Source organism: Equus przewalskii, chromosome 13, assembly GCF_037783145.1.
Source record: "Equus przewalskii isolate Varuska chromosome 13, EquPr2, whole genome shotgun sequence".
NCBI classification, from domain to species: domain Eukaryota; kingdom Metazoa; phylum Chordata; class Mammalia; order Perissodactyla; family Equidae; genus Equus; species Equus przewalskii.
The window spans coordinates 45,430,407-45,458,166 of record NC_091843.1 but is presented as its reverse complement, the minus strand read 5'-3'; the positions used below and the strand labels follow the sequence as shown (position 1 = coordinate 45,458,166).

Sequence of the window (27,760 nt, the reverse complement as noted above, 5' to 3'; positions counted from 1 at the left end):
CGCAGGGTTTAGGTCTCCAGGGGAATCTTTGGAGAGGCTGAGTTGGCATTGCAACTACAGAAAGAACTTCTGATCCTTGAAGATAGTTCATCTTTATACCAATGGTTCACCAATACACTCCTCCAGAGTACCGGTGATTTATTAGCTAGAATAAAGTACATCCGGGGGCAAACACGACCTAAACAGTGGTCTTTGGCTAATTTAGAGAAAATATTAAACTTACTGCCTACTTTTACTTGTTGGTTAAGTGAATAATGCATTGATACATGAATGGCAAATATTAATAGCAAAACAAAAATAGTCAATCAAATTTCAGTTTGATAGACTGTAATTGTGTATATATGTGCAAGAGGGCATATTTTATTTTTTTTATTTTTTTTAAAGATTGGCACCTGGGCTAACAACTGTTGCCAATCTTTTTTTTTTTTCCTGCTTTATCTCCCCAAACCTGCCCCCGTACACGGTTGTATATCTGAGTTGCACATCCTTCTAGTTGTGGGATGTGGGATGCCGCCTCAATGTGGCCTGACGAGTGGTGGGTGCCATGTCCACGCCCAGGATTTGAACCCCGGGCCGCCGCAGTGGAGCGGGTGAACTTAACCACTCGGCCACGGAGCCGGCCCCAAGAGGGGATATTTTATAATATTGTATACTTAGAATCATATTTTCTGGTGGTAAAATCATTTTCAAGTCAGATAAAAGAATAAATCAATCAGTATTTCAGGGTGTTCCAAAAATAACCATACGGTCTATCACTTAAGTAAGTATCAAATAGTATTTGGTAAGCCAGGGTAGATGCATATGGTTATACACTGCACAACCCTAGGGTGTGCCATTTATATAGATTATGTAATGGTACCCTCTAGAGCTGTGCAGTGCAAAACCTATGCAACTGTACATAGGGATCCTGAACTAAGCCTTATTTAATCATTCTGATCTTGTAGCTCTGTACATAGTTTAGAATGATTGGTTTTTCCAAAACATCATATTTGGCTCACATTTTTTTCATAATCACAGTGCACTCAGACATTTTCAGTTTAACTTGGCAAAACTGTGATACTGACTCTCTTTGTTCTTGGCCTCTCATCTATATTTTATAACAGAAGACCTGAACCCAAATATGGTATTTAGGGTTATGCTAATATGAAACATACACACGACCATTTGTTAATATGATAAATAAGTAAAAGAATAACTTCAAAATGGTTCAATTCCCATAGTCTTAAAACTACTCTTAAAGGATCATCAAAACCCTCTTCGTCACCAAATCCAATAGATTTTTTTGTCCTCATTGTATTTGATTTTTCTGCCACATTTAACACTCGACACTACTTTTCTCTTGAAAGCGTACCCCTGCATAGCTTCAGTGACATAATGCTTTTCAGATTATTCTGCTGTCTCTCCATCACCATCAGTGAGTTATCTTTACGGGCCTATGTTGCTGTTCCACAGGGTTCCAGCTGCAGTACCACTGTTATCTTTTCACTCTTCCTGGTGTTCAGCCTGGGTCACAATATTCACCCTCATGGTTCTAATAGCTACCTGTATATTACTGACTCCTAAATCTGTAACTTTAGCCCTGAATACTCCTCTTAGCTTTAAGTAAATGTCCTAGACACCTAAAACTCAACATGTCCAAAAGAGACTCGTCAACTATTTCCCCCTCATCTGCCCCCTAATCTCCACCTTCTTCTGCATGTTAATGACCCCACCAAACATCCAGTGTTGCTGAGCTAAGAAGGAAGAAAAGGGAGAGGGAGAGACAGAAACCACAATATTTAGGACCAAAAGGGTTTGGGATTGCTGAAGTGGCCCAGCTCAGCAGCAGGTTAAGGGAGCATGTGAAAGAGCATACCCACAGGAGAGACAGCTTGGAAATTAACTTTACTTCAAGTCTTTTTTTTAATCATATTCAATCCAGTTTGTTCCTGTAGTCTAAAAGCTATTAAAAAAGTGAGAAGGATTAAAGAATCATGAGCTTACCTATGCAATCGCCATTTGCATCCTGCTTATAACCCATGTTGCACTCACATCGGTAGCTAGAAACAGTAGGTATGCAGCGTCCATTTAAACAGAGATTAGCATGGTGCTTACAGATGTCTATTGTCTGGTTCAGAATAGCTATGGAAAATTAAAGCACAAGTGATATTTCATCATTACAACGTGGATTACTTTTCTCAGAGGTGGTTTTTAAAAGGATATTTAATAGGACATTAATTAGGTGTAATATCCAAAGCCCACATTATTCGATATTTTATTAAAACTTTCAAGTTAAGGATCTAAAAAATATTCTTGAGACACATGGTTGTAACTTGCATTTGTTAAATTACACAACTGGAAACTTTGCCCATAATGATGTCTTTTCAAAATCTCAGGAATGTTCTACTGTATAATTGAATGCTTTCCATTTCTTTTTTTGAAACTGTGCTGAATACTCAGATATAGCAAATAGGCAATATGCCAAAAAGAATAAACTTAACACTGTAGGACATCATTAAATATTATTAGCAAGAGCAGTTCTTTTAAAAAGAATGAACTTAAATGTCAAGTACACCAATGCCAATTCTGGCCTGAAGCCTATGGTTCTCAATTTCTTAAGTTATACAACAAAAAAGGGTGAGGAAAAGAAAGATATTTCATTATAATATTTGGATAGGCACAGAGCAAGATTTATTCAGTTTATCTCAGTTGAGAAATGGTTCTGGAAAATAATTCAAAGAGTGTATGAACAGGGCAGCTGCAATGGCCAAATGAAATACACTGGAACCAAAAACGTGTTCTTTAATGGCGCCATCTGGATTGCAGTATTACCATGCTCTCATCTCTATTTTCAAAGAGAACCTGGGTCACTCATTCTTTTCTCCAATTTAGAAAGTTTATGGAACATAAAAATAATATTTTCCTAAGATTAAGTATTACTACATTATATTTTAGACCCTTAAATAGTTTTTACACACGCACACACACGCCTTTTGAAAATAAAAGTTAGATTATAATATCATTTAAGGCAGAAAAGTAAACAGTCTACACAAAAGGGGAACACTCACTTAGTCCAGTGATGATGGGGCCCTGTCCTCCAGCTCCCACACCAGCTCCCCCAACACCAGGAGAAAAGCCATTGCCTCCAGGGATGGGGATGAAGCCTGTCCCTCCTGGGCCATAGCCATTGCCATTGCCACTTGGGGCAAAGCCATTCCCCGCAGCGCCTCCAGGTCTGGAACCAGCACTCCCTGGAATTCCTCCTATTGGAAGTCCATCCATGCAAAGTCTGCGATATTCCTCTAGAAGAAAAGAAAGTTCAGTTCAACACAAAGGGACGGCTTTCTGCGTAATAAAGGCAACTTGCATATTGTGATGATCATTTTAAGTTATCTGTACTACATAACAGGAATAAGTAAGTTACTACCTTGATAAATACTTTCAATGCTAGCAGTAGCAGGAAAAGGTATAGAAGTTTCAGAAAAAATGAAAACCTATAGCCATATTTTAAATGAGCTGCATAACCAAAGAATCATCTATACGTGCATTTTGATTTTACATCCCTAAGTGTAACTCGTAAAATTCTAGATATAAATGTGAATGCAAGAAATTTACTTGAATGGACGAAAATGAAAGCTTTAAGTCATGCATTCTGTATATTCAGTTTTATGTGAATCTTCATCAGTGTTGTACTTACACATTTTTCCTATCATTTTTTTTCTCTTTAAGGGATTAATATGGCTTCAGAATAACAATTTTTTTCAAATGTGTATTTTAACAGAAGACAGTATTTAGCAAGCTTTTAAATCTGCTCATTTGTCCAAGTATCAACGCTGAGAGAAAAGAAGCAAGAATATAGCAATTGCCTTACTTCCTTAACTGTTGTCAGAACTAGGGCACTATACAAAAAGAAATGAAAATTATTTAATTCTAGTGATTGTTTCAGCATTAGTATTACTATTACATATTACCAGTGGAATGATGAGTTTCCAAAATTAGATACCATGCATTAACTCTGCTTTTTAAAAATGTTTACTACTCGATTTTGGTATCTTATAGCTTAGAGATTTAGAAAGAATGTGCCTTAACTTTTTTCTCTGTAACAGTACATATACATACATAACTTTATAAGCTTTTCAAAGCTTTACAAGGTTTTCAAAAAGTTTATTTTTCATATGTTTATAATTTAATATGAAGATAATATAACATATCATCAACATTTTATGTGATTAACATTAACTGTACTTTACTATTCATATTATATTAAGAAGAGGAGCTACTTCTCATTCATCCTAAGTATTTCTTGATATAGCCTCAGTTATACAGCAGTTAATACAGCAAAGTGAATGAGAGGTATCCTCCCACCCTTGTATTCTTAATTTTCAAGGTCATTAGAAAAGAGAGGAAATATCTTCAAGCACTGAGACACTATAAGCTGAGGGTACTCCTGAAATAAAATATAAATGAAAGCATAACTTTGTTATTCAAAGACATTCAAGCTCTGGAATGGAAGATCAGGAGGTTTTAAAACCAAATTGAAATATTGACATTCAAAATAATTTTTTAAAGACAAGTCATGATCACCTTTTAGGGCTTTTTCTGATATTAACAAACTGGATATAATAAAAACTGATCCCAAATAAACAATGCCACCCTATCCCCCAGAAAAACACCGAAGTCACATTGAAAACACTAATACGAAAACAGATATGACATGATTTCAAGGAGAAGAGCAAAGGACATTATTTGTTACTAAGTTTCCAAAGACTGTCCGTTCTGAGGAGACTAGCAGCCAGCAGCTCACCAGAGCCTCTGACGGGACAGGCTTCAGGAATGGTTCCAACACCCCAGCAGCGGCCAGGCTCACAGCAGCATTGCATTTTTGTCATTCTGCCCGGAAGCTCTTGTGCACAGCGACCATTCACCAGGCCTGAGAAACACGTGCCTGTTCTCTGATCTGAACATGTGAAAATAAAATAAAAGACAAGGCAGAATTATCTCAGGTTCTTATACAATCATTTCACATATTAGAAGAGGCTAAGTGAAGTGAATTATTTTACTTAATTTCTATTATATCTATTTATTCTCTTATTTTCTATTGCATTTATTCATTCCTTTACTTATTTTCTGAGCAAACATTCACTGAGCACCTAGTCCATGCCATATCCCAGGGATACAAAAATGAAAGACGTGAAGCAGACATGAGCCCACCCTACAGCGAGAAGCCAAGCCCAGACAGATCTGAATCTAGAAGGAAAGCAACAACCCAATCCCAGCCTAAGTTAGTCAATCTCCACATGATCTGCAGATGTGCAATTGTTTGCCACTGAGATTTTGAGGTTGTTTGTTACACATCAATATCTGACTGATACAGGTGCTATTTTAGAAACGTTGATCAGAAGCAGCTCTTTTGAGACAGTGACATCCGAGCAGACTCTTGAATAAAGTGAGAGCATGAGCTACACAGTTATCTGAGGAAAGAGCAATTCAAACAGAAAGAAGGAGATATTCTTGATGTGTGTGAAAAGCAGGGGGCCAATGTGACTGGAGAAGAGCATGCAAAAGGGAGAGTGGAAGACTATGAGCTCAGAGAAATACTGAAGGCAAAATCAGTATAGCCCTGTAGACCCTAGTTAGGGAAGGACTTTTGGATTTTATTTGGAGTGTACTAAGAGTCATTGAATGGTTTCAATTAGAGGAAAGACAATGGTTTACATTTTCTAGAAGATCTCTTTGGCTGCTGACTGTAGTGAGTGCAGAAAGACCAGTGATGATGATACGGGAGACCTCCAGGTGAGAGGTGCTAGTGGCTTGGATGAGGGTGATAGCAGTGAAGATGATGAGAGAGGGCATACATACTTTGAAGGTACGTACAGCCAGTGGGAACTTGCTTGGGTGTGGAGTATAAGAGAAAGAGTCTTGGAAATTTCCTCAGTTTTGACTCAGACAGTTGAGACAGGGATGACAACGGGAGAAGTTGGATTGGAGGACGCAATACAAGGCTCCTCTTTAAAATGTGTTACACTGGGGATGGTGAATATAAGAGCCTGGAACCCAGAGGAATGGTTAGGCTGAAGATCTATACCTAGGAGTTATCAGTGTGTATATACAGGGTCATAAACCATGAGGCTGGGTAAGACATTTTCAAGAACTAGGGGCAATGAATTATGTCAAATGGTGATGAGAAGTAAAGCAAGTTGAGGACTTGAAGTAACCACTGGGTTTGGCAGGACTGCTATGGTAAGGAGTCTGTGCATTATCTTGCAGGATTAGAGGCAGCGAAGTGACATGACCAAATATGACCACAATAAAGGTGACTCTGACAGCAGGGTAGAGAATGGATCAGAATAGCAGATAAAAGTTAAAAGACATCATGAAAAGACTATATAAAATGCAAAATTGCCTAGGGATAAATATTAATATCATCTGTAAACTCTGTGGGTTTAAAACTGAAATTGCCCTTATTGTGACCAATGAAAAAAACTGAGTCTAGTTCACTACACATTATTCAACTTTCATCAAGATGCTTCAAAGAAGTTTTGTCCACGACCACAAGAAGAAAGATGTACCACAACAATCAGGACCTGCATATCAATAATGCAGATGAAACTATTAACTACAAATAATCCCATTAATAGGTAAAGCCTAAAGTTTCTGCACTAGATACAGAATTTAAAATAAACATATTATTTCCTCAAATGGTCCATAGTATACCTCAGGTTGCTTCTAAGGTATTGTTAAATTAATGAATTGGCTTTAAGATATGCTGTGTAAGAATCAAAACACCTCTTTAAATTTCTTAAAAGAAATTCAGTATTCCCCAAAGCAAAGTAGTAAATTTGATGTATGCATGCATACTTAAAGGCAGTGAGACATTTTGTAAACTTCACGAGTTGGGTTTGGACAGTTTGTCACTGGGAATGATTTCATAGGCAGGTTTTTATTCCCAAGAATGATCTAGGGAAATAATTTTCAGAATATTCATTCCAGGAACTCAAAGTATCATATTCCTAGATTTACTCGATTGCTACCTTCCTCAAGAACAGGATGTAAATTAAGATAAGAAAGTCTTAAACTCTTAACAGTAATCACTGTTATGAAACACACTCAGTGCTACAAGGTACACTGAACGTGTTTATCTCTTCAAGGTTTCTATAAGGAGGCGGCTGTACCAGAAGATTAGAAAAAAGAAAAAAAAAAAAACATGCCCTGTCTCTTATCTTGGCACTGAGTGGAAGAACGAAAGATCTTTCCTAAGAATCTGAAACCACAAGCTCCTCTTCACACAGACAGCTTTGATGTCTCAATTCATATTAGGATTGTGGCCTGAAGAACTTCAAAGGAAGAACATAACATAAAGAGTTCCCCAAATTGGGAAACTCCAAGCAACTGGCAAAAGCCAACACAATCGAGGACTCCATACTGACACAGGTCTCAAACAGCTCCCACAGACACAGTCCCAAGAAAAAGGAGTAGCTAATAGCAAAACCAATAATTGAATAAATGACACAAGAAAAGACTCAATGAACGAAAGCTAGCAGAGTAAATAGCAGATTTCATATATTGGAATGGTCAGATCAATTCTGAAAATCATTCATTATTATTATTTTTGTGTGTGTGAAGAATATTGGCCCTGAGCTAACATCTGTTGCCAAACTTCCTCTTTTCACTTGAGGAAGATTGTCGCTGAGCTAACATCTGTGCCAGTCTTCCTCTATTTTATGTGAGATGCTGCCACAGCCTGGCTTGATGAGTAGTGCTAGGTCTGCACCCAGGATCTGAATGGGTGAACCCCAGGCCACCAAAGCAGAGCACACAAACTTAACCACTATGCCACCAGGCCGGCCCCAATCATTTGTTATTTTTAATTAATGATAATTCATTAAATATTAATTAATAACTAGATTATATTTAATATGTCTAAGGCAATTAAAAATCTAAAAACGAGAATAGAGAAAAACAGCCCATAAACAATGAAAGAATAGTCTTAAAGGAATTCAATGAAACTTCTATAAATGAAAACAATAATGACTGAAATAAAGTGCTTAGTGACTATATTAAACACTGTCTTGCATGGAGATGAAGGGAGAAATATTGAGGTGGAAGATATGTCTGAGTAAATTATCTTCAGGGCAGTTCAGAGAATCAAGGAGATAGAAAATGTTAAAAGGAGGTTAAGAAATATGGAGGTGAGTGTGAAAAGGCAATAAATATCTAATTAGGGTACTAGGAAGAGGTAACAAGCAGACTGGAGGAGAGGCAATATTTAACAGATACTGGCTTAGAATCTCCTAACAGTGTTGCAAGACAGTCTCACATCTAGAAAGTCTAATAAATCTACAGTGGGGAAAATAAAAGGAAATACACAACTTGCCACATCACTGTGAAACTGCAGAATAACAAAGAAAAAGTGAAGATCTTAAAAATAGCTAGAAAGAAAAGACAGATTACCTGCTAAGGAATGACATTTAAACCGATCACTGACTTCTTAATAGCACCAGTGGATGCTAGAACACAACGAAACAGTATCTTCTGTACACCGGGATAAAATAACTCTCAACCTAAAATTCTATACCCTAGGAAACCATCTTTCCAGAGGGAAAAGTAAGGTCATTTCCAGGAAAACAAAACAGAATTTTCTACCAAGAGGTTCTGGCTAAAGGAAATTTTAGAAGAGGTGCTTTAGGCAAAAGGAAAATGATTCCAAATGGAAGGCCTGAAATGCATGAAGGAATGACAAGGAAAAATACTGTTAGATACGTGGGTAAAGCTAGACAAGCACTAAAATATCAAACAGCAATAATAATGACTAATTTGTTGCAAACAGAAGAGTAGCAATTGGCTAGAATTTTTAAAAGTTGGGAGGGAGAGATCAAAGTGTAACCATTCTAATATTCTTTGTTTAGATGTAGGTAAAAGTATAATTCATTTTAGACTTTAAGTTACATGTGCATCTTGAAACAGCTAGGATAACCACTAAAACCACAGAAATAAAGTGTGTAACTTCTAAACAACAGAGGAAAAATAATGGAGTATGGCAAAGGAGGGAAACCTCAATAAACCCAAAAGAAAGCAAGAAAGAGGAACAAAGCAAGACAAATAGAAAGCACAAAGATGATAGAAATAAAAATAAATAAATCAGTTACTATAATAAATTTATATTAATTTAGGTCTCAATTTAAAAGACAAAGACTTTCAGACTGTGCCAAAAAAAAATTACATTTAGGCTATTTAAAAGAGACACATTTAAAACATAAGGAAGTAGGAAGATTGAAAGGAAAAATACCTAACAGGCATAGATTTAAACCTTCCTCTCCCACTCAAAAATGTGATGCAAAATAACATGAGCTAAAATGGATCAAGAGAAAATGTTTAGAAATAGACAAAGAAGAAGAGAAAAAACTTTAGAGTCAATATACGTTGAAAAGAGGTTCAATTCACCAGGAAAATATTTATAATACTTTAAAACATTCATTACCTTATAAAATAGCGTCAAAATATATAAACAAAAATGCAAAGAACCACATGGAGAAACTGAGAATCTACCATCATAGTGGGATGTTTATACAACTCTTTCAGTAATTGATAGATACAGTAGACAAAATTCAGTGGATAGAGAAAATTTGAACAGTGCAGTTAATAAGTTTGATCTAATGGATATATCTATTCATTAACTGGAGAAAACACATTTTTTTTCAAGCCCACATGGAAGATTTGCAAACCAGGGAAGCCCCTTACACTTCTAAACAACTCATGGGTCAAATGCACCATCACATTGGAAATAGGTAATGTGTATAGAAATAAGGGCTCATCAGAAATCCATCAGTTACGTACACCAGCCACAGACTTTGGGAGTCTGCAATGATATTGCGAGGAGTCCACAAATCTCTGTTTACACTAAATACTGCAATGCAAGTGAAAAATGCCTCACAACATGCAGGCACTACCATGATTCCCATTTATGGAGATTCCATTGTGACTAATAAAACACAAATTCATCTAAAATTAATACCCAGTAGCTTTTTCATTATATATTTTCTCAGAGATATTGAATTATCATCATGTGTAGATTTGAAAACATTTTTTACGTCAAAAAGGGGTCTTCAAATTCAATAAATATAAGTAACTAGTGTTCTACAGTTTGGAAACCTCTGCTCTGTCCTAGAATATATATTGAAGGAAATTATGTTATTGGTGAGAGAGTGGAGGGGCAGAAAGAGGGACGGAGAGTAAATCATAACTTTTTTCATCAATTCCACAATTAGTCTCTTCTGATAACTTGGGGAGGAAAGCAATCTACTTCTAATCCTTTGAGTCAAAAACACACCAGGATGAGATACATACCAGTGGAGTGTGATGTCTCACAGCTAAGGTCTCCCCCAAAACATATTTCAAAAGCAAAACAGTGGCCAGGAGTTAGGTTCTTTCCTTTGCATATGTGACACTACATGGTCCTTAGAAAGTACCGTGTTGAAAATGTGTCATATGGAAGAATATCTGGAATTAAAAAGGGGCACCCTATAGAACTAACGAAGAGCTGATGAGGCACACCACCCCATGAAATAGGGAATTATTAGGGACAAAGTCAGATGAAGAATATTTATTACACCATTAGGACAAATCTTTCTGAAGCCTGGTACATGTCTAACTGTAGGACTGGTATGTTGTAAGTAATGGAAACAAGTATATTCCCTCTACCAATCTCCTATCACCCTCACCACATTCCCAGAACAAGGTTTACACGAAGTCTTATTTAAAGCTACATTGAGAAAGAGGAAGCAATTCATCTCCTCTCATTAAAATATAAATTTATCTTGAAACAAAATAATGGCACTCTTATCAAGAGTTTGTTTCATGGCTTGACATTTAGTCTAAACTTGATTTAAGAGAACTAACAGTTAATTATGCATTGTGATGAAAACTTGGTAAAAGTTGGGGGTTGTACTTTGAAATAAATAAGTCTCCTGTTGAATGAGTTTTGTGGATTAAAAATGAAGAGTTCAGCCAGAAAACACCGATAACATTAGTTCAGGTCAGAATACTAGTGACAGCAGATGGTCGGTAAATAGCAACAATTGCTCTTAAGCCTCATCCCCTGATACTGGAGGCCTCCACCCACCTCTTTGATGGTCTGGCGCCAATGTGGGTTCCCCTGATTAATTCTGCAGATTCTTGCTATTCCTAAAATACTTTCATGTCACTCTCATGTTTCCATTATACAAGGCTAACTAGAACGAGGAACAATGAAAGAAACAGAACCACTATGGCTCCCAGGTTAACTTCTTCCTTTAAAATAGTGACATGTTTCTTCCCGTCTAATTTCTTTCTAGGACATTCCCCCTGCTGTTCCACCAGTCCCCTTTTATAAGATTCTGAAGTTAGAACTAAAACACTATTCAGCATACTGTTTCATCCTTGTCTTCCCTTCCCCCTTTAGTTAAACATTTTTAGGAGTTTTGAGTTATCCTTCAAGTGTTTTGTTGGAAATCCACATATACACATGTAATCAATGCCCATCATTATAAAGATTGCTGCATAATAACAGACGTCCTGACCATCACTCCAGATCATTCTTCATTCTATCAAGATCTTCCTCAATTCTTTTAAGCAGCATTTTTCCCCCACTGATTTTTGTCTCTGTCCTGCTCAAAAATCTTGATGGGCTCGCACTGCCCTCAGGATCAACCTGAAACTCCTTAGCATGGCAGTTAAGAACCCTGACAAGAGAATCTTAATCTCAATCCATCTTTCTTATTTTATCTCCAACTCCTTTCTTACTCAGCTCTCTTTCCCAGACAAGCTCTTCTCACCATCTCCTGAGACCATGCAAACACCTTCAGCATCTAGTTCGCTCACGCCTTTCTCCCTGCTCCGTGCACTCTTATTTCCTTTGCGCAGCTCCTATGCATTTTTCAAGGTGCTTCACTGCTCACTTCCTCGAGAATTTTAACTATAATAATCAGGCGTTCCTTTTTGACTTACAGCATCTATACCCTAAAAAATTATTTAGCAATTAATCACCCACTGCCTCAAACTTTCTCTTATATTATTATTTTTCACATTACGTTTTCAGGTTTTGTTTTCTGAAGAATATTACATGGCAATACTGTCCACTGAAACTTTTGTAAAGCTCAAAGAAATGCACTGGGATGTGTGGCAAAGTCATATTACTACAAGGATTCCTAAATGCTTGCTCTCATTTTCTGAACTTCACTTGCTGCTGCCTGGCACTTCAAGTTCCCCTGCTCAGGGTCCTGCTAGCTCTGGGTCCCAAGTTCCCTTGCTCAGGGTCCCTGCTAGCTCTGGGTCCCAAGTTCCCTTGCTCAGGGTCCCCGCTAGCTCTGGGTCCCAAGTTCCCTTGCTCAGGGTCCCCGCTAGCTCTGGGTCCCAAGTTCCCTTGCTCAGGGTCCTGCTAGCTCTGGGTCCCAAGTTCCCTTGCTCAGGGTCCCCGCTAGCTCTGGGTCCCAAGTTCCCTTGCTCAGGGTCCCCGCTAGCTCTGGGTCCCAAGTTCCCTTGCTCAGGGTCCCCGCTAGCTCTGGGTCCCAAGTTCCCTTGCTCAGGGTCCCCGCTAGCTCTGGGTCCCAAGTTCCCTTGCTCAGGGTCCCTGCTAGCTCTGGGTCCAGCAGGCACATTATCTTGCACAGAGCATGTGTTTGCTGTTGCTTGTCAACTCATTATTTACTCATTGCTGGCTGCCAGTCATTCCTCTTGCCTATATTACATCGTGGAAATTAGGAATTAATAATGTCATGGATAGTACAATGACACTGAATTCCAAAACAATATAAAGGTCATTACGTTGTGCTATTAAAAATGCTTTTAAGGGGCTGACCCTGTAGCCTAGTGGTTAAGTTTGGCACACTCTCCTTTGGCGGCCTCGGTTCGGTTCCTGGGCATGGACCTACACCATTCATCGGTGGCCACGCTGTGGCAGCCGCCTATATAAAAAATAGAGGAAGACTGGAACACATGTCAGCTCAGGGCGAATCTTCCTCAGCAAACAAACAAACAAAAAGCTTCTAAGAAAAAGAGTGTTAGCTATGTTTCAACTCTTTTGAGAACAGACATATAATTGTAGTCTTTGTTAAAAAAGAAAGCTCTTTCCTGGATATTTAAAAAACTTGATAAAATACACTAGATAAAATTATATAAGGAATTTGACTTTTATATTTAGCATAAAATGAAATGGGAAAACTATCCTATTTTATAATTAAAACGTTCAGCTAAACTCTCCTATACATAAAAGAAAAAGGCAGTTTATTGATGCTTTATAATGTGGTATAGACTCAGGATGTTTTTATTAACTTAGAATATGCTTATAATATAACTTAGAATATGCTTATAACTTAGAAAAAATGCTTTTAAGGGGCTGGCCCTGTGGCTGAGTGGTTAAGTTCGCACGCTCCGCTTTGGTGGCCCAGGGTTCACCAGTTCAGATCCTGGGTGCAGACCTATGCACCACTCATCAAGCCATGCTGTGGGAGCATCCCACATAGAACTAGAAAGACCTACAACTGGGATATACAACTATGTACTGTGGTTTTGGGGAGAAAAAAACAAAAAAAAAGGGGAAGATTGGCAACAGATGTTAGCTCAGGGCCAATCTTCCTCACTAAAAAGCATACTTTAAAAAAAAAAGGAATCAGGGCAGCTTTCAGCATATGTCACTCTTAGAATAAAGCTGCAGATAACATGCAATTTCATACTCAAGAAAAAGTTTTGAATTTGTCCAACTCATTATTGTTAGCATATATGTGGATACAAAATAAACAGCATGGAAATATCCATGACATATATAATTCAATCATAAATAAATTCAATCTAAGAAAATATGGACTCAGATTTTTAAAAATCAAAGTCAAAGATCTTTTACACATTAAAATGTTAGATTTATTTTTTCTCATGCATGGAAAACACATACTTATTCCAAATGTAACAGAGTTATTCAAAAAGTTTTTAAGCTGCTTACTTAATTTTAACATTGGTTTTGTAATTTTGGAAAGTCATTCTCCCCTCCTTAGGGGCTTTCTCCTGTTCCTGGGTCAGGATGTTGATACTGAAATGAATGGTGACTCCTGCTTAGCACAGGACTTACTGTGCCTCAGCTCTCTTGAGCTCAAGCAGGCTCTTGCCTTCTGAGCATCCAGGACCACGACTCAGTGCCACTACTTCATGTCCAACAGGATGCCAAATGATGCAAAGCAGTTATTAACCAACGTGAAATCCTTCCATTCAATATCATCTCATTCATTCATTCATTTGCGAGTTTGCCTGTTCATTCGGAAAAGATTTACTGAGCCCAAACTTCTATGCAAGGTACTACATAAAGCACGAGGGACAAGAAGGCAGGACCTAATGGAGCTCACTGGCCAACAGGCAAAGCACAAGTACCTGTGACAATGTGATAAACCCAGAAATGAAAAATATTATGTGAGGGGCTGATTAATTTTGCCCAAGAAGGAAATGTGAGTTAAGTAGAGGTGGCTATAAAAAAAAGTGGTAACTAATTTGAGATGAGTTGGGTTCTAACGAGCATAGAAGGAGGACATCAAGATGCTTCAGGCAGAGGGGATTCTGTGGGCAAAGGCACAGCAGTGTGCTCATGTACGGTAATGAGAGAAATGTGAGCATGAGGTGGCAAGTGGTTAGAGATGAGTCCTGAATACAGGCTGGGTCAGGTTCTAAAGCGATTTGAATGTCCAGGTAATGACTCAGGACTTTATATAGAGAGGCATGAGATAAAGAGAGTTTACCATGATTTAACGGTAAACCAAATAACTGACATTCAAGAAAAACAACCTCAGTAAATCATTAGGAATCTTGATCTTGACTGTCTGAATATGATGAATATGCCTCCTTTTCAATGCAAAAAAAAAACCCCACAAGTTTTGTTTAATTAAAGAAAGATTTAGAAATTTAAGAAATAAAACAAAGAAATAATTTAGAAATATGATATAAAACACTAAGATTTGTTATGACAGATTCTGCCTTCTAACGAGTTTGTCTCTCTTCTCACCCCTCCCTACCCCTATTCCAATTCATTCTCAAAGGCCTTTAATTACAGTCATGTGCTGAATAATGATGTTTTAGACAACAACAGACCACATATATGATGATGGTCTCATAAGATTAGTACCATATAGCTTAGGTGTGTAGTAGGTTATATCATCTAGGTTTGTGTAAGTTACTCTATGATGTTCCCACAATGACAAAAGCACCTAAGGGTGCATTTCTTAGAACATATCCCTTTTGTTAAGCAATGCATGTCTGTACTCCACACTGCCTACCAAACAAAATACATACATTCTTATTGCTACTTCTGGAATTTCATGGTAATAACCTCACTTCCTTCTCTAGCCACATTTCTTCTAGCCATATTCTAGAATATAAGTTTCCCGAAGCCAGGGTCTATGGCATCCAGCCAATGATGTTCAATGACAACTCCCAAACTGACATTTCTCCTAGAGTTGAGTCCATGCCTGTTTGAAACTGATGATTGTGTGTGTATGTGTGTGACTGCACTTTTCCTTTACAGTTTAAGAAAATTAAGCCAAGTGGTAAGTAGTTCTACTAATTTTCGTTTCTCATACCTGTTATGTTAAATGAATCAGACTTACAATCCAGTAAGCCAATTGGCAACATTGACCCCACAAATAATGTGCTCAGTTTTATAGACTTAATATTTCACTAAAAATGTTTTACCTAATGTAAGATAGAAACTCTGATTTATTCATAAAGAACAATTGTCATTCAAATCTCATCGTTCTAAGATGAGAAAGGGAGGCTCCAAATGGACATTCTACTTCTCAAAGCAGACTGGCAACATGGTAGTGGAGAAATCACTCATGCTAGAGACCTTGATATCTAGACACAGGGTCTCTCTCACCTGAAAGTACATAAGGAGGCAGTGTAGCGTCACAGTAACACAGATGCAGGAGTCAGAGATACCTGGATTCAAATCCCGGCTCCATTTATTGGTCCTACACATTGTGTAAGTCACTTAACTTCTCTTAACCTCAATTCCTTCATCTGTAAAGCTGAATAATTACACCTATCACACAGAGTATTTTCTAAGGATTACATAACATAATATACAGGTCCAGTGCAGGTATATCCTCTTTCTCCTTCTTTCCCTCTTTCTCCTCCTAATAGTAATAATAAGGAATATTTTATTGAACATTTACTAGAAGAAACTGAAGTATAGAGAGGTCAATAGCCTGCCCAACGCCCTACAGCTATGAGATAATGAGGCAAAGTAGATGTCTAGTGCCTTATGCATGATATGTGTTTCATAAATGGTAGCTGTTATTTTCACTCCCACTACCACTGTTTCTTCGTTGACTGTTCTTGCTACTCTTCTACTATTATTTATGATGACAATATAGTTTTCTGAAGGCAGGATCTACATCTCTCATGTTCACAGCTAGCATAGTGTCTGGCATATCAGTACATTTTATCAAGTGAATTCAGGCCACAGCCCTTTTGTTGGTGGCCTAGGACTTCTAGTTTACATCCTTGACTCTGTATTTCCATCTCATCAACCCAGTTCACCAGGGCACCGTCACTGGGATCCACAGAGGCCCTGGCAGTTAGCTGCTGACACATCCTCCTGGTGGGGCTTGGAAACTGTCATGGCCCAGACAGCCGTCCTCTAATGAACCAAGCAACTCCATTCTTTGAGTGCTGATTTAATTTCCATAATTCCTGTACTATATGAAGGCTTAGACTACATGAGTCTAAGACTTGCTCAATAATGGGTGACTTACACATGACTGAGAAACACTATTTCATCTTTCTGAACAAACAAAGGAGAGCATACAAATATATTTGGCTTTAATTTGAATAAGCTTAAAACACAAAATTAAAGGTGTCAATTTCTTTTTTGCAATAATAATAACTATTTTCACTAGAATACACAAGTGCTCAGTAAATAAGACATTGATTACATTCATGATTCATAGCAACAAAAGACCTTTAATTACTACATTCTGTTTCCCAAAGCAGATTTTTAAAAATCTTCTTCATGCCTCTGCATCTCTAAGGCTGGGCAAGAGCAATGTCTTGAGGAAGTCTTCCTTTATTTCAAAAATGACTTTGACAACATAAAACTAACCCAGATGGCTTCTGAAACTGAAATCTTTGCAAAGAGTACCTGGTCTATCAATCCTTCAATGGTGGTATTTTATTTTAAACAACTCTTTCAGCCATTTTCCCAATGGTTTTATAATCGTTGCCATCTTCATACCTGTTTGGGCTGTCCTGTCATTATAAAGAAGCAGTGTATTGTGCCTTCAAAACTCGAGGCTTACCAATGCACCGAGAGCCATCTGTTGAGGTTACGTATCCACGTGGACAAACGCAAAAATAGCTTCCCACGGTGTTGGAACACTCCCCAGTTTCACATATCCCAGGAATGATGCTGCACTCATCGAGGTCTAATCAAGGGAAGAAGGAGAAGACGATTGAGAAAGGCTTCATTAAATAGCTTTTAAAAGGAATCTTTTTTGAAGAGTATGAGAGCACTCATGGTTGATTAGGTCAGATCATGTAACCTTAAAGATACTCCTGTTTCAGGCCCTAAGGAATTTCTCACACATATCTATGGGAACTGAGATGAAAGTGAACTCCCATGGCAGTAAAACAAGGCCAAAGAAAGCAAAACTCTATATCTTTTTTTTTCCCAAATGCAATTCAAATTAGAAATAAGTAAAGATGTCAATGTTTTAGTTTCCATTCTACATCAATTAGGGAATTATCCTACTAGAGCCTTTAAAAAAACACATACATGGATTACATTTTAAAATACGGAATAAGTACATTTAAAAATTTATAGCTAATTTTTGCACTAAGTGTTTGAACCAACACAGGGTGGCAAATTTTTTTTTCTGTTTGGCTTTAGGCTATGTTTTTGTACTTACATCTGAATACGGGTATATTTGACATTCTGGGAATTAACTTTAAATCTAAAATAACACAGAAACATGGTGAAGGGCACACTCAAGAGGCTTTGGGAAGTGTCCAGTTTTCCTATTGTACCTCCCTGCATTTCTCTATTCAGCTTACTCAATGCTGGGACTAGTCTATTCCGTTTCACATTAATGAAAGGTCTGCTTTCTTTTAAACTTTCCCTAAAGCAGAAAACCTGGCCATTTCTATAAGCTTTAATGTACTTTACCTCTAGTTCAATAAGCAGAGAGAGGTGGAAAGTCAAACAAAGCTACAATTAGGTACATTGGGAGCTACTTGCTAATACATTTAAAAGGAAATGAGCCATTGTGAGGAAAATTCAGCCACGAATGCCTGTGAGCTGGTTGTCCATTTTAAGGAACAGAGTTAGCAAAGACCAGAGAATACAGGGAATAATTATAGAAGCCATAAAAATAGATGATTACTGAAAAGCAAACCTGAGCTTCTAGTTTCTGTTTAGTTTTTTTTTAGTTGCATGTATTTTTTTAAATGCATCAATTAAAAACACAGGGAAAAATTACATTCTTATTGTAAATACAAGGAAAAAATTTAGACCCCATAATTTAAAAAATGGTTGGCAATGCCTTTCTTGAATTCCTCTATTGGTCTATTCATTTTTTTTTCCCATTTATTCTGACAAGTCACTCTTGCCTAGAAGCTGTATCATGAAATAACTATATGCTTGTGTGTCTTCTTGGAATGTTCTTATAAAAAATGTTACCAGATTCAGACATTCTCTGAAGTAATATCTTCATTTGAGGCTTAACGGTTAGCCAGCGAAGGCACAGTCGTGCAAATCAAAATCTACCAATTCCCCAAGAGAGATCAGAATTCTAACATGAACTGACTACACGAGGAGCAAATGTATAATGTGGTGAAAGAGTTACCATAAGACTTAATCCAACAAAATGAAACCACGTGTGCAAAATTAGGATCTGTTGCATGTTGTGTTGCTATCTTAGTGCAGTGCATCATAATAAAACTGAATATAAACTCAGAAGAGACAGGAAACTAGAACAGCTATACTTCAATCATCAAACAAACTGATGAGTCACTTCAGGATAAGGAAGACAAAACAAGAGAATACTATAAAGTATAGCAGCAAGTAGTACAAAAGGGAAGGACTGAAACTTGCTTCTGATCCCCTTACATCTAAAGCTGTACCAACAATCAAGGCACTTATGGAGCCCAGGATTCATCCAAATTCTTAAAAATTAGGAAACTTAAGTCTTTCATTTAAGCATTAACTCGTATTCCCAGGCATTTCCTTTCATAATAAAGAACTTCTTTGTCCTCTACTTTCAAATACCCTTCCTAACAACAAAAAGAGTAGAAAATTGAAAGACGTTTGACATTTTTTCTTTTGTATGGAAAAAAAATCTGGAACATAGAACACATGGAATGATATTAAGTTTGTGGGTTTTGTGTTAAATATCTTATTGTACAAAAACTCCATGTTTCACAATGCTCCCTAGAATTAAATAGGAGCCTTAAGAGGTTAAGCTTCAAAATAATTATATGTAAAAGCCTTTCAGTAAAGTAGATAAGAATTCTATATGAAAAATAGGAATGTTTTTCATTTCTTTTTGGACTAGACTCCCCAGCAGATTTTAAAAATTTAAAAGTTTGGTGTTTTTTCTTTTTTTACTCATCAAAACACCCTGTATTTCAATGTAGTCATGCCCAATATTTTATCCATCAATTTAAATTTAAATTTAGCATTAACATTAAGAAGGATGTATGCATTTAGCTCTTTCATAATATTAGTTCTTCAAGAGCATGTGTCATAATTAGATTTGCAAGCAGTTTCCTCACAGACAGAAAGTGTCTGTTGCCTAGGTATAAACACACGTGCCTAATGGTGACAAGCCTGTTCATGGGAAAAGGCAAATTCTTAGCAACGGGAATTGATTTCATTCACGCTCTGCATACTTAATGTGTCTCCACCTAACCCCCTTTGAACTGTTTTTTTTTTTTTTAAGTTTATTTATCAGTTTGGAGGCTTTGGTCTGCAAATATCAGAAAAATTGATCCAAACTGACATTCACCAGAAATTTAATAGCTTGCAGATCTGAAAGTTCAGAAGCGGCATGGACTTCAGGACTGGTTTAAGCCAAGGTCTTGTGCTCAGTTTCTGCGAGATAGGCTCAACTCTGCCCTCCTCTGTGCTTCAGCTTCTTCGTTAGGCTGCCTCCTCTGATGGGAGCAAAATGGCTGCAGCCGTTCTTGGTTAGGTCTTTCACTGGGACACCTAGTGGAAAAGAGAGTATCTCTTCTAGGGACTCTCTCCTCACAGAGAGAAAATTTTTTCCCAAAAGCACCAAGCAAATCTTCCCTTTTGTCTTAATGTCCTGAATGGAATCACATGCCAATTTTTGAACGATTCCGCTAGCCAGGAGAATGTGCTGATTGGCACAGGCCTGGAATCCTGAACCAATTACTGCGGCAGGTGGGATGCAGTTAGTTAGTAATAAAAAACAACAAATCAAAACAAAAACAAAAAACAAGACGGGTAAATACATCTGAAAATATGGCACAGTTGAAGAATGGAAAGTCTGCCGGAATGGCTTGGAAACTGATGGAAGGTAAGCTTAACTAGTTAGCCATATGCCAAATCCTGGAGAGCCTTCCCGAGGACGTTGGATTTTATTCTCAGGTGATTTATGGTGTCTTTGAAGGAGTTTCAAATAAACAAGAGTGTTATACAAGCAAATCAATATTTTAGAAAGCTAATCCTTGTGTTTAATGTGGATAGATAATAAATAGTCCAGTGATAAAGGAGGAAAGCCTGAAATAGGCTTTATGATGAGGAAAAGAGCACACATTCAAGAGATATCTAGGAGAAATACACAGAACTTTGCCACTGGATAAATATCTCAGACTTCTAGCTTGATTGACAAGGGAGATGATGGTAGTACTATTAACAGAGAATGAGACCGAAGGAAGAATGCATTGTGAGGTTGAGTTTTGAACATTTTGAACTTGAGATGTTTGAGAGAAACAGGCAGAAATTCCAACTACACAGCCAAAAATTCGAAACTCAGTGAAGAGATAAAGAGTAAACATGTATGTTTGTGGTTTATCACCAACTCTGTGGATTGCATTTGAAGTTTTAGCAATAGATGAGATTTCCAAAGAAGACCTATAAATGAAGAGTCAAATTTAAGGAGGGAACTCTGAGAACCACCACTATCTAAGGGAGAGTCAAGAGAAGAAAAGTCAGTATAGGGGACTGGGAAGGAAGGATCAGGGAGATAAAGGGAAGAGTATGATGAATGGAGGCAAAGGAGAAACACTGTCAAAAAGGAGAGGATTTTGAGTGTGCCATGGAAGGGTAAAGAAAGAAAAGGACTGGAAAGTGGTAATTTGAGGAAGCTGAACACAGGTTTTTCAAAAAAGAAAACTAGATCTAAGCAAAACCATCTGATAGATTTCGGATGGCCAAACCACATAACCTCATATTTGTCAACGAACATTTACTGTAAATCTTACTCTAAGCAGAATATAATGAATAATTTGGTAAGGAGCGCTAATATCACTGAATTCTAAGAACATTGCCATAGAGATCCTGTCAATTCCAACATGTACATGACATACATAAAAGCAGTCATGTAACAATTACGCTACAGAGAACTCAGAACAAATCAAACAAGGAATTTTGTTTAAAAAAAATTCTTAGAATATTTTCTTTCCATCAATGCCAAGGAACTACAGATGTATTTGGCCTATTCTATATAATTTCTTTTTGCTATAGAATAAGTATATTTCTGTTTTATACTGAACTTTTATTAATAGTTTAATATTAATTTAATTTTAATATTTATAGTTTAATATTAATGGAATTATTAATTAATAGAAGTTCAATGTTTGAAATTAAGAAAATTTATGACTAAATTTTAAACTCAATAAATTGCTACCTATTTCAAGCTTTTAAAAGAACAGGTCTTATCAAAATGATCAACTAAGTTATAATGAAAATTTGAAGTTTGCTTTCCCCATTTTCAGATTTTGAAAGCAAGGTATATATCAACTGTACTCAGAATTTCATTGTATATTTATAAACAGCTTTATTGAAATATAAGAACTGTAATACAATTCATCCATTTAAAGTGTAAAATTCAATGGTTTTTAGTATATTCACAGGATTCTACAACCATCACTACAACGCCATTTTAACACATTTTCATCCCTTCGAAAGTAATTCCATCCCATTAGCAGTCACTCTCCCCACCTCCCTCCAAGCACTAGGGAATAACTAATCTCTAACTAATAGATCTAAAACTAATAACAACTAATCTGTCTCTACAGATTTGCCTGTTCTGGACATTTCATATAAATGGAATCATAAAATGTATGATCTTTTGTGACTGACTTCTTTCACTTAGCATAATGTTTTGAAGGTTTACCCATGTTGTAGCACATAGTAGTACTGCATTCCTTCTAATTGCTGAGTAATATTCCACTGTATGGATGTTTCCATTTTTTGGCTATTACAAATAAACCTGCTAGAACATCCAGGTACTAGCTTTGTGTGGATACATGTTTTCATCTCACTTGGGTATATACCTAGAGGTGAAATTGCTGAGTCATATTGTAACTCTGAGCTTAACTTAAGGAACTGCTAAATTGTTTTCCAAAGCAGCTATAATATTTTACATTCTCTCTAGCAACGTATGAGGATTCCAATTTCTCCATATCCTTGCCAACACTCATTATTATCTTTTTTATTGTAATGGTTTGAAGTGGTATCACATTGTAGTTTTGGTTTGCAGTTCCTTAACGACTAATGATGTTGAGCACATTTTCATGTGCTTATTGGCTTTTTAATATATCTCTTTGGAGAAATATCTACTCCATTACTTTGTCCAGTTTTTAACTGAGTTATTTGTCTTTTTCTAATTGAGTTGTAAGAGTTCTTTATATATGTCCCATATCTGATACATGAATTGAATATGAATTTCCATATGAACTTTAGAATCAGATCATCAATCTCTGGAAAAAAGCAGGTTGGGATTTTGACAAGGATTGTGTTGTATCTACAGATAGTTTGGGAAGTATTGCCATCTTAAATTTTCTAATCTATAAACATGGAATGTCTTTCCACTTATTTAGATCTTCTTTAATTCCTTTCAATGAGGTTTTGTAATTTTTTTATTTTTTATTTTTATTTTTTTGCTGAGGAAGATTAGCCCTGAGCTAATATCTGTACCCATCTTCCTCCACTTTATATGTGGGTTGCCACCACAGCATGGCTGATGAGTGGTAAAGGTTCACACCCAGAATCTGAACCTGTGAACCTAGGCTGCTGAAGCAGAGCATGCCAAACTTAACCACTACGCCACCCCAAAGTTTTGTAATTTTAAGTGTAAAAGTCTTTCACTTCTTTCGTTAAACTTATTCCTAAGCATTTTATTCTTTTTTGTCCCATTGTAAAGGGAATTCTTTTCTTAGTTTCATTTTCAGAATGTTCACCACTAGTGTATGGAAATACAATTCATTGTTATATATTGATATTGTATAACAGCAACCTTGCTGAACTCATTTATTGGATCAAACAGTTTTTCAGAGGATACTTTCTCCACTTTAGCAGGTACATTGTTCACTTTAGTTGATCCCTTATCCACTAAAGGCATGTCATCTGCAAACAGGTAGTTTTATTTCTTCGTTTCCAATTCGGATAATTTGGATTTCCTTTTCTTGCCTATTGGCTCTGGCTAGAACCTTCAGTACAATGATGAGCAGAAACTGTGAGAGTGAACATCTGTCTTGTTCTTGATCCTAGGGAAATCATCCATTGTTCTGCCAGTAAGTATGATTTTAGCTGAAATTTTTCATAAATGCCCTTTATCGTGTTGAGGATGTTGCTTTCTATTCCTAATTTGTTGATCATTTTTATTATGAAAAATTGTTGGATTTTTTTTTTCAAATACATTTTCTGCATCTATTGAGATGATTGTATGGCTTTTGTCCTTTATTCTACTTATATAATATATCACATTACTTAATTTTCAGATGCTAAACCAACCTTGCATTCCTGGGATAAATCTCAATTGATAGTGATGTATGATGCTTTTTAAATGTGGCTGGATTTGGTGTGCTGATATTTTCTTGAAGACATTTACATCTATACTCATAAGAGATATTAATCTTTAGTTTCCTTTTCTTTTATATTCTTTGTCTGATTTTGGTATCAGGTTTATACTGTCCTTAGAGGAAGAGTTTGGAGGCATTCCTAGCTCCTCTATTTTTGGGAAGGGTTAATGAAGGATTCTTCTCTGATTGTTTGGTAGAATTTAAATGAATCTCACAAGTTTTATATATTGTGTGTTTGTTTTCATTCATCTCAAATTATTTTCTAGTTTCCTTATGATTCGTCCTTGCGTAATTTGTTATTTAGGAGTCTGTTGCTCAATTTCCACATATTTATGAATTTCCCAAATTTTCTTCTGGGATTGATTTCATTTAATTCCACTGTGGTTGAAGCACATTCTTTGGTATGATTTCAACCATTTTATATTTATTAAGCCTCGTTTTATGGCCTAGCATATGGTCCATCCTGGAGAATGTTCTGTGTGCATTTGAGAAGAACATATATTCTGCTGTTGTTAGATGAAATATTCTTTATATGTCTGTGAGATCTAATTCGTTTATAGTGTTGTTCATTGTTCCATTTCCTTGTTGATCTTCTGCCTAGTTGTTGTATTATTGTATCCATTATCGAAAATGGGGTACTGAATTCTCCACTGCTACTGATAAATTGTCTATTTCTCCCTTCAATTACTTTTTTTTTGCTTTCATATATTTGGGGCTCTGTTGTTAGGGCATATATATTTTTATAACCATTATAACTCTGATGAATTAATCTTTTTATCATGAAATGTCCCCCTCTATCTCTAGGAACATTTTTACTTAAAGTCTATTTTGTCTAATAACAGTTTAGCCTTTCTAGCTGGTTGTCATTTGCATGATATATCTTTTTCCATCTTTTAATCTTCAACCTATCTGTACTTTTTATTCTTAAGATGTCTTCTGTAGACTGCACAAGGCACTTATTGGTCAAATGCTGTGCTGAAGGCCCCTTAGCCAGTTAGATTTCTACTCTTTACTATTGGATGTGTGTGTGGCTTGGAGGTTGCTATCAAAGTTCAAGGAGTTTATGGGTTTTTTTGCCCCCTGTTCAGCCAGGGACTGGTAGCTTGGAGGTTCTCTCTCTGCTCTCTCTTGAGAGGGCACAGCCTTGGGCATGCACATAATTTCAAACTGCCAAGGATGACTGTGCTATTATTCTCAAACCCGGCTCTCTAGGAGTCACCCCTGGGTCAGAGTAGCTTAAATTATTCAATGTTTGATCAGCAGTTGTGTTTAAGCTCTTTGTGCTAGTGAGGCTCTGTCCTGTGTTGACGGGTCAGCGTGGGGCTTGAGGAATGCTTTCAAGTCTGTCACATATCCTGCTCTGATTACTCCAGAGTGGGTGTAGCCTAGCCCATACATACAGCCTTCTCCAACCTCAGAGTTGACTGTGATCCTAGGAGGGGCTCTTCTGGACTAACTTTCCCTAATTCTATTAAATTTCTGACTACTCTGCTGTTTTGCTTGAATCATGGAGCTACTAGCCTTCTCTTCATTGCTTTCCACCAAAATCTCTACTGTTTGACAGTAAAGATTAGGCACGGAATTCTCCATTCTCTGTTCCAAATGAAGTTGTTCCCTCAGGCAGGGTAAGGGGCTCTTAGTCCTCTGACCTGACTTTCCCCTGGGCAATGCAGGGATGGGGGGTGTGGACAGGGACTCACTTTACCTGGAGTGATGCCTCTGCTCTACCTGCGGGGCCTGGGGGAAAGAGACTCACAGCTCCTGGTATTCTCAGTATACCTTCTCCGAGTGGAACCTCTGCTCTATAAGCAAGCTGGAGTTGGGGCATTTGGATAACCACTATTCTTGGCCTTTTGCACCTAGAATAGAGCTTTCATCTATGGTTGGAGGCTGGTTGGGGAAGGGAGAGCAGTCCTCTCTGTTGCTCCCACCTGGATTAGAGCTTCTAAAGGGACTTGGGATAGGGCAAGGGGATAAGAAACATCCTCCTAAGGTGAAACCATAGCCCCAGAGTGGTAGCTGGGGAAAGAGGTTAGCCCTGGCTTCCTACCTGCACCTGCATAGAGTAGGGCATCTAGGTAGAGCCTCTAAATACAGAGATGGGTGGTGACGGAAAGGGAACAGGCTGTGGCTTAAGTGCTATTTGATGTTTGCTGTTCTCACAAAGATTTAGTAGATTTTCTTGAATTAATATCTCTCTATTGCTGTATGTCCTTAGGAGAATTTCAGGGCCTTTAAATTATTGTTCTGTGCATTTTTTTCTAAATAAGTTTCATCAGTTAAATTCTTGTTCTGCTGGGGAGAGAGTCTAGCAAGGTCCTTACTTCAGATTCTGGAAGCCTTCCCTTCTCATGCCATATACTTTTTAACTTAATTCAGGGTTTCTAATTTAGTATGAACCATTACCACTGGAGGAGAGCTTACTTATTACATTATTATATAACCAAGAAAACTGATGTATTATAACTTCTGCAGACCAACCAATTAGCATGTAATTATTTTTCTCTTAAATACAATTTATTTGTGGGGAGGTGGACAAACATAATCCCTAGATTCTTCTTGTGAATTTTTTCCCATAGGGTATGAGTATATAGCAAATCTGGTAAGGATTTATGAAATGTCTGAATTACCATTGTTTTACTTTCAGCTCTAATTGGTAAAGATTGACTTTAGCTATGTTCCATGCCTTGATCAAGAGTATTTTTATGGAAAAAGGCTGAATCAGACATGTTTAAATACAGGGAAACTCTAGCTTACTAATTATAACTAACGGACCAAGCGAAGATGAAGAATAAGAAAAGAGAGGTCACCAAGATTACTGAAAAGCTATTTAAATTTTAAAGAAGTCAAGTGTGGTGGGTAGAATAATGGCTCACCAAAGATGTGACAGTCCTAATCCTGGGAACCTGTCAACACGTTAATTTACATGACAAAGGGGAATTAAGATTGCTAATCAGCTGACCTTGAGATTTCTGGTCCCCAGTGCAATGTTATCAAGGGTCCTTATAAGTGGGAGAGAAAGAAGTGCCAGATTCAGAGAGATTTGAAGTCGCTGCACTGCTAGCTTTGAAAATGGAAGGGGGCCACAAACCAAGGAATGAGGGCAGCTTCTAGAAGCTGGAAGAGTCAAGAAAATGGATTCTATCTTAGACACTCCAGGAGGACTGTCATTTTGGACTTCTGATCTCCAGAAACATAAGATAATAAATCTGCGTTGTTTTAAGCCACTAAGTTTGTGGCAGTATGTTATAGCAGCATTAGGAAACTAATACACCAATTAAGGAACGATACTTCAGAAGAAACAGAATAATCAAGAATAGCAAATGCCGTGAGGGATTCAAGAGAACAAAGGCAACTTTATAACAGGATGAGAAATAAGAAGGTAGTAAGGAACTTAGGATTGCTGGTACAAACTAAGCTTTTAGGAAACTTTATAGTGAAGAAAGTCAGAAAGAAATAGTACAGTGAGAGGTGACTAAAGAGATGGAGGAGAGAGGCTTTGTGCTAATGTGTTTTAGGATGACCTTGATGGTAGGTGAGGAAAGAGAAGAGAGACAAACTACAAACTGAACAAATTAACAGCAAGAGTTAGAAGGAGTCTAGCAAAGTAATGGAATTAAGTGCAGAGCTGGAACATTTTGCTGTGGAGAGATGAGAAGACACTTCATCAAAGGCAGGGAAACTGGAAAATGAGGACGTAGTAATAGAGCGAATCTGACGC

At 37.2% G+C, this 27,760-nt stretch overlaps 1 protein-coding gene across 1 annotated transcript in view; it reads right to left on the bottom strand.

The window, feature by feature from the left end:
- Window positions 1–27,760, bottom strand: part of FBN2 (fibrillin 2) — a 236,490-nt gene that overhangs the window by 105,010 nt on the left and 103,720 nt on the right. The window contains exons 8-11 of the mRNA XM_008530057.2: window positions 17,289–17,414; window positions 4,784–4,936; window positions 3,048–3,281; window positions 1,984–2,121 (exon numbers count right to left, since the gene is read on the bottom strand). Of these exons, the coding sequence (XP_008528279.2) occupies window positions 1,984–2,121; window positions 3,048–3,281; window positions 4,784–4,936; window positions 17,289–17,414 (651 nt within the window). The remainder of the gene's footprint in view (window positions 1–1,983; window positions 2,122–3,047; window positions 3,282–4,783; window positions 4,937–17,288; window positions 17,415–27,760) is intronic.